The sequence below is a fragment of the Sinocyclocheilus anshuiensis genome, unplaced genomic scaffold, assembly GCF_001515605.1.
Source record: "Sinocyclocheilus anshuiensis isolate Anshui unplaced genomic scaffold, SAMN03320099.WGS_v1.1 scaffold502, whole genome shotgun sequence".
Lineage (NCBI taxonomy): Eukaryota > Metazoa > Chordata > Actinopteri > Cypriniformes > Cyprinidae > Sinocyclocheilus > Sinocyclocheilus anshuiensis.
This window is the reverse complement of record NW_015544194.1, coordinates 1,311,148-1,319,879: the sequence shown is the minus strand read 5'-3', so window position 1 is coordinate 1,319,879 and position 8,732 is coordinate 1,311,148. Positions and strand designations below refer to the sequence as shown.

Sequence of the window (8,732 nt, the reverse complement as noted above, 5' to 3'; positions counted from 1 at the left end):
TTTCCCTGTTTATCATTCACTCTTAGTCTTTCATCAGGATTCACTATAACCACAGGGAGATTTCTTTTTAGTTTGAGCTTGATGCAACAGTGTGTGTTTTTGTGAAGCGTCTGACACTTCACAGGGTGTCATTTCAGTTGTGTGTATTGCAGAAGGGGTGTTAGGGGGCGAGATAAAAGGGCGCACCCCTGGGAAATGAGCAGTGTGCTCCGAAAAATCCGCTTCCCCCATCCTAGCACGGCCGCGGGGGAATCCTGAGCTCTTCAAAGTGTGCGTTGTGGCGGCAGGGGAGCAAGGTGGAAAGCAAGGGGAAGAGAGAGGACTGCTGGAGATCATGGCAGTGCATTAAGTATCATTTAAAAGTTACAGATGTGAGGGGGGCTCATCTCTGTCTCTCTCCTGCTGTTCACACTCGTTTTTTCCAGCTCTCTCGTAAGCCAACATCACACAGCCTACTCGACACATCCGGCATACAGTGAATGGAGCCGCCAAACCGGCCAAAAATAGAAAAACGCAATCACATCAGATTCCAAGGCAACAGTTCTGTGCATGAGCATGAACTGGCTGTTTCTTCTCCTGATCTCTCTCAAAACCCTGCCAATGCATGTACCTTAAGCGTGGCAATTTTCATTACATTAAAATTATTTTTTTTCCATTCCATGTCTTGGAATTTCTCCAATTACTATGGGTGGAGACAGGCAACTCACTTTCCATATCAGTGAGTTCATCTGTAATTAACTCTTTCACTTTTCACTTTCTTCTCCCACTACTTTTAGTAACAGAACAAGTCAAATTTGGGGGAACTGAATGGAATAAGGGGTAAGGGGACATTTTAAGCAGTTTCTTCCAGAGGATTAGAATTCCCATCATTAATAACCTCTAGCTTCCATCAGTACTACTTTCACCATCTCGGCTCACCATTTCCATGCCATTTTCCAAGCCTCTTTACGCCTTGTAATTGGTCCTGATCAATGATTTTGCGTAGGAGACTGATGCATTTAGATCTTTTGAATTTTTCCAATTCACATCACAGCTCTTTTACCTTTAGCAGTGTGTCTTTTCTAAGAAGGAAATGGAGCTTATGTGTGATATCAATGAAAAGAGAGTGAAGAAGAGTGAGAAGTGACACTTTAGATTCGACTGAAAAGGTACAAAGAGGGCTGGGTTAATACATTAGGTCTCATCTAATTATGAATAAGTGAAAGCAAGTCAAATTTGTGTTAAAGCTTGCAGTTATTCCACACTGAAGTGTGCATGCTTTTAGAGCGATTCCTAGGTTAATTACAAGGTCTAATATGACTATATTCATATCCGTGTGTTTCTGACAAGCCTTACCTTTTGTTTATGAGCTGCAAGGTATCCATGGACTCTCTCAACCCTGAGGAACGGCGTGCTGTGAACGGAAAACCTCACATCCAGAGTCCTGTGCCGCACTTCCACCAGACTGAAAATGTTGATGTCGTCTGCCCCCACAGACAGCATGTCTGACAGGAAGTCGCCAAGCAGCTCGTACTTGCTCTTCAGATTGCTACGGCGTTCCATGAACTCTGTGGCGGAGATGTCTGTCAGAGACACAAACATAAATGCATGACACATAAGGATAACAGAACTGTATAAATATGACCTAAGCTACAAGAACTCCAGAACATGTGGAAAAAACAAAACAAAAAAAACAGCAACATTCTTGAACTGATGTGCAGAGCTCATGAAAAATGCATGGTCACGTTTTCCCTCGTCAACACATCTCCTTGTCATTAAGTGAGGTTAGTGCCTGTCAGTGGCTGTTCGCACAAACTCCAGCTGACATGCCATGTCAAAAAGTCTAGGACGAGAGCTCAAACTTCTGCATGCGCCAAGTCTTTGCCACCATGGTAATGGGTGCCTGTGCTTTACGGTCACAGTTCCCGGCACGTCATGATGAAGCTGGCCACGGCCTCTGAGCTTTGCAAGTAAATTGTAACACTTCAGCAACCATCTGACCATCGATTCTCCTGTGCTGGAGGTGTGCTTTCCTCCAAAGACCCAATGGACTGTTCTAATTGGGACGCTTAGCCTACAGTTTGGGACTGTGAGGGTGGTTGAATGGTGGCCCCAAGGGGAGGTGTTAGACCGACTGAGAGAGATCCCAAGCTCAGTCTGTCCCCAGGCTGAGTCAGTGTCCCTTGGGGCCAGTGCTGAAGAGTGGCAGAGGTGTCATAACTCTCTCTGTCACTTCACAACTTACAGAGGCAGAGGGCCATGTTTGAGAAAATTGGGGGATATTTTACAGTGACAACAGTGACATGGAAACATGCTCTGGATTTGGACTTTCCTTTGTGACCCCCTCACCCTTAGGAAACTATAAGAAAAATATGAGGTAATGCTGTGGGTATAAACGGGCTACAAAAAGCATGGTAACAATTCATATTTGGATAGTCCAATTTTCAACTACAAATTTTAACTCTAGGCCTAAGTAGCGTTGCAACTACGGCAACTAGTATACTGTCTGCTTAATATCTGCTAATAGTGTGTTTTGATGGTCCCTTAATAGAAATTTTACTGACTAAAAGTAATTTTGAAAGTACAAAGTTCAACTTATTCTACTAACCCGAACTTAACACTCTACTAATAATCTAATTACTAGTCACTTGACATGTAGTTTTAAAGTTACTTATAGTTAGTAGAATGTCTAAAGTGGAATATCGAAATAAATTGTAACCAAAAGCATACAGAGTGTTGTGTGTATAAGAATTTTATATACAGTAATATTTATTTTAAAGAAATGTATACTTTTATTCAGCAAGGCTGCATAAAACTGATCAAAAGTGACAGAAAATATACTTATAATGTTGCAAAAATTATATTTCAAATAAATGCTGTTCTTCTTGACTTTCTATTCAGCAAAGAATTCTGAAAAAAAAAAATCACACTTCATTAATCAGCACAACTGTTTTCAACATTGATAATGAGAAATGTACAAGAATAAATTACATTTTAAAATGTAATAAAAAAAAAACTATATTATATTTCACAGTATTACTGACTATTGACTTAAAAATAAACTCTCGCTGACACCAAACTTTTGAATAGTGGAGTATATATAATCAACATACTTTTCAGTTGCTTTAATCAACTTCAAAGGACACGGCATATTACATATAGTCAGTTCAACATACTGTAGTGTTTTTCCAAGATTTTTGTTATTGTTCTTTTAAATTAGTTGAAATATTTTTCATTCTGACAGTTACATACTGACTGCTAATAAGCCTTAAGGCCTTGTTTTTGTTTTGCATCAAATTACACGTGGTCTTTTTTTCACTAAATTCTATAACATACGCACTGTTTGCTTCTTCCTTTACTCTTGCAACCCTATATCCCCACTCTGACAGTGGTCGTTTGATTCTGTGTGCCGCACAGACCTGAACATCCGTGAAGTGAATCATCAGTGCTTGAAGACTGTCAATCATGGAGGTTTAGGTGGGGGCAAGGAAGGAAACTGTGATTAGCTTTGGGGGGTGCAGGAAGGGTGGCTGTCTGCTCCCATCAGGAACTGTGTGTGAAGAGGAGACTCATCATGACAGCTGGGAACAGCCTCACACCTGGCTTTGATCCAAGCCCAGATCAAACTTGCTCCCCTTCCCACGGGCATTAAGCAAGGGATGTGATTAACACCTTTTCTAGATGTTAAACATACACACATATACTTAAAAATATACAGGGGACCACAGGGATTTATGATAATAGGGCTGTCAAAAATAATGTTCATTGAAAAAAAAACCCAAAAAAACAGTAATTTGCGTTGATAGAAAAAAGTTAGTTTTTTTTTCTATTTATTTGATTGACTAATGAAAATATATATGCCATTTTGCACAAAGAGAGTACAAAATAAGGACTCACCACATTGTTCTTAACAAATGATAAATTAGTAGATGCTAATCCTTAAAAGAATGCTAATCTAATAATATGCTAATGCTTGTATATATATATATATATATATATATATATATATAGCGTGTTAATGCAGGTGATACATTTTTTTTTTTTTATTAATCACGATTAATTTCAGAAAAAATGTGTGATCAATTAGTTAATTTTGTTTTATCGATTGACAGCACTAAAATATAAAATAAAAAACAATGGCAGACATTTAGGCAAAGTTAGCAAAGGTAAAAATCTTTGTCATTATTTTATCTTTGTTATTAGAAAATAATAACATTTTTCAGGTACAGTATTTAGCAGTATTTACAACATTTTACTGTATGTATATATATATATATTAGGGATTTAACAGTACACGTATTCGTATCGAAAATCGTTCCATTTTTTCAGGAAATTCCTTTCCGGTCTCTCTTGTGAAACCAACACGGAAGTGACTAAAACTGCAATTCATCAACTGGCCGCTAGAGGCTGGATCCAAAATGGAGTCAGTCCTACAGATGTTAAAATGGCCAACTTTACAGCAGAAAAAACATGTTTACAGCCTGGTACAAAAAGTGTATATAGCTTATATAGCTTATTTTGCCCTTCATGACAACTGTGAGGGGGGTGAATTTTTTTTATAACTAAATTATATTAAGCCTTAAAGTTCTGCATAATTAAGGGCGTGGCTCCCGCCTTTTCGCCCATTTTCGATTATCCGGGAGTGATGAGCGGTGACGCGCTGCTAAGATGGTGACGGCTGGCTCCGCCAACTTTGAGCTTCAAAAACGCTCTTCAGAAACTTACGGGTGATGTCACGGACACTACATCCATGTTTTTATACAGTCTATGGGCACGACAGATCGCTGTATAAACGCGCAGAGCGTGAGTGAGCATGATCACCCCTTCCTCTTTATTACTAGTTTAAATGCGAAATATACATGAATGAACATCTCACCCCTCACGTAATCGCTCAATTAGTGTATCAACCGCAGAAAGATGTCAATAAAATAGCATTTCATTTACCTCGAGCAAGTCAAAGTGTTTACAGCTCGTTATTTGCTAGAGAAATGAAGTTTATTGAAGAACATTTTGCGAAATATTAGACTATAATTCATGATATTTACTTTACATGTTAGTGATGTTTTAATTATTTAATGTATATTAGTATGGCAGGAAGAATAGGTTCCCATGCACCCGCTTGGCAGTTTTTTGTAACCTGTTTTTTTTGTAACCCTAATGGTGTCTAGTTAAGAATTGTTGATGTTGCCGAGGTCAACTAATGTCAACTAATGTCCCATGGGGTTTGTAACAAAGTTCGTATTTCGGGGAAGAAGGAGGCGGGAACTGGCAAACATTTAAACAATTTTAATAATAAAATAAACACAAAACTTTAAATAGCGCGACAGCCCCTCACGGACGACTGCCGAGCACAAACAAAACAACATACAATCCAGGCCTGGTCCTCTCTCGTCTTGCACTGTCGTCACTCCTCCTTTTATCTTTCCGGAGCTCCTCCGTGGGACTCGAGACCAGTGAGTGGCGCAGGTGTCGCTCATTATCATTCACTCCACTGGCCACGCTTCATTCCCACAGCTCTTGGCCCCGCCCCACTCGTCACAGGGTTCTTTTGGCGGCCATCTTGAAATTATATCATTGCAAGTGGCGAAAAACACATTTCACAATGACCTTTCCATTTGATTCCTGGTGTCAGAATTATATGAAAAAGTGGGTTAATTTGTGTTTGTATGTTGTACGGTTCAGGAGTTATCAAAATGTGTTTTTCGCCACTCGCGATGATATAATTTCAAGATGGCCGCCAAACGAACCCCATGGAACATTAGTTGACTTCGGCAACAACAAAAATTCTTAACTAGACACCATTAGGGTTACAAAAAACTGCCAAGCGGGTGCATGGGAACCTATTCTTCCTGCCCTACTATATGTTTAAATAAATATTTAAATGACTTGTATAGTTATGACTTAGTTATGACTTGTATAATTTAGAAGTTAATTTAAAAATAATTTATATGTTTGCATACAATTTTTTTTATTTTTTTTTTATTTGAGTGTTGATTATTATAAGTTATAAGGGCTCTGTTGTTAATTGTAAACTTACAGTGCTGTGAAAAAGTTTTTGCCCCCTTCCTTTATTTTATTTTTAAATTTTTTGTATGTTTCTCACACTTGAAAGATTCAGATCATCAAACAAATTTTTATATTACAGAAAGATAATGCAAGTAAATACAAAATGCAGTTTTTAAATGATGACTTCATTTATTAAGGGAAAAAAGCTGTCCAAACCTACCTGGCCCTACGTGAAAAAAGTAATTGCCCCCGAAATATTCAAAAAATAAATAAAAAAACCACAGGAAGGGGGCAAAAACCTTTTCACAACACTGTATAGTAATGAAAAAGGGCTCCCCTTTAGTTTAGAGCAGAAGCTGAGGTAGATTTTTACATTTTAATTATAACTGAATTTATTGAAAGAAAGAGCAATATGTTCAGTAAACCATTTTTACTGAAACATTTTTTTACAAAAAAAAAATCAATTTATATTTAGTTTTTTCCTCCTGCTGTACCGAAACCATAATGAACCGTAACGTCAAAATCTAGGTACGTACCGAACCATTATGGTTATGTACCGTTACACCCCTAATACATATATATTACACCTATTATTAATATATAAACGTAACATATTTTTCTAAAATATATACATGCATGGGTGTGTATTTATATATACATAATACATACACAGTACACACATATAAAATAGAAACAAAAATGTTTATTTTGGATGCGATTAATCACAATTAATTGTTTAACAGCACTAATATATCTATACATATATATAGTTTTTGTAGGCATGGGCCCAAACTAGGCATGGGCCGATTATCGGTTTCAAGGTATACCACGATTTGAAAATTTCACGTTTCAAAACCACTAAGATTTTCCATTATACCGTTCCTGCGGTATGTGCTGTTTTTCATATATCCTCAAAGACTGAAAGTGTAGGAATCCCTCAGGTTGAGTACAGTCAGTGTAAAGACTAACACGACCCTCCTTCACCTGTTGGTGCGAGCGAGCAGTCAGTCACGTTTGTGTAGGATGGCCGAACTTAAGGAGCTTACCCTGGAACTCACACGATCGGCAACCGGCCGTTTTTTGTCTGATTGCAACTCGTCTCTGTTCTGGACTTGCACAAACTGCATTGCAATGCAATTATTTTCCAAAATGTCATTTATGTGAAAATATGAAGTCTGTAAACGCCCGTTAACACAGGCCAGAGACGTTGAAGACAGACGCACAGAGAAAAATACTGTAGCAGGCAGATCACTCACTGTTCATGATACACGAACTATTGGAAGAAAATCCTCAATATTGATTTGGGGGTTTATATGAATGTGTTTCTGAGGGGAACTGACTGTCTTCAGAAAAGTTTACGTGGTATTTTCTTTCCATCTCGTCTCTGTATATTAAATAGTGTTGTTACGTTCGTGAACGAATTGTTATTTTTGAACGAATCTTTTTGGTGAACGAATCGTTCCCATTCACATAATCCATTGACTCATATTTCTCGTTCACTGATATTCCTCCCTCCATAGCAGCGCATGTGCAGATCAGTGAACCGGGTAGCTCTGTGAACTGTTTCATCCTGTCAAAGAATGACTAAACCTGGAGCCAATAGCCTTCGAGTATGAGATGTGACAGAGCATACGATTTGTTGAATGTAGTGAACGAATACGCCCTTCACTGACCGAGTTTCTTTTGAGTCTGAACGAGAGAGATCTTCTCGTTCGTGAACGAAATGACCGAACTGGTACATGTCGTTCGTGAACGAGTTGAATGAACTGGTACATCTAGTTCGTGAACGAAATGAACGAACTGGTACATGTCGTTCGTGAACGAGTTGAATGAACTGGTACATCTAGTTCGTGAACGAAATGAACGAACTGGTACATGTCGTTCGTGAACGAGTTGAATGAACTGGTACATCTCGTTCGTGAATGAAATGACCGAACTGGTACATATCTTGTTCTTGAACGAAATGAGTGTACCGGATCAGTTGGCCATTAAGCATGTCAATCTCGATCAGCAATCAGCAGAAAGCGGATGCAAAGCGCAGTTATAGGTACTGTGCAAATAAACTTGTTTATATATTCATATTTAGCATACAGAACATAACTCAACGTTTAATCCCCGATTTATGAATGTGTGGATGTGTTGCTTAATGTTAAGGAGTTCGTCTCTGGTAAAACTTATAGAAGAAGAATGACAAAACACAGAACAAACAAACAAAAACAATAGAAGAATCGCGGAGCTCAGCGTCCTTGCTGCCATTTGCCGCGCCATGCTGGTATCGAATTTATGAATGTGTAAATGTCTGAGCAAACAATTAAAATGTTAATTATGCAAGAAAACCTTGTGCTTTGGTCATCTGAACAACTTATTTAGACTTTAATAATTTAATGAGTAGATTATGCACACATTTTAATAAAGCCAAATCAGTTTTTTGTAATAAGTAAATACGTTCGTTGACTTAAGACATAACACATAAGACACTCTTTTTTGCCACCTGCTGGCATATTTATGTAATAGGAAGAAATGGTCACTGAACGAATCAGTGAACGAATCATTTTGGTGAACGAACTGAAAATGAATTAATCTCTTGAAAGAATCAAAATTTTCACCACTAATATTAAAGCAGTGTTTCAGCGCAGCGCTGCTTTGTTTACAGCGGTAACCAAGGAAACACCGTATCTGGTGTTCCATGAGCGCCTCCTGCTGTCAGAGAGTGAATCTGCGTCTCATTCAGAGCTTCTGCTGTTTGC

General features: G+C 38.3%; 1 protein-coding gene across 1 annotated transcript in view; it reads right to left on the bottom strand.

Moving 5' to 3' along the window:
* Positions 1-8,732, bottom strand: part of LOC107696606 (neural-cadherin) — a 303,591-nt gene that overhangs the window by 96,489 nt on the left and 198,370 nt on the right. The window contains exon 20 of the mRNA XM_016497044.1: positions 1,336-1,562. Coding sequence (XP_016352530.1) covers positions 1,336-1,562 — 227 coding nt within the window. The remainder of the gene's footprint in view (positions 1-1,335; positions 1,563-8,732) is intronic.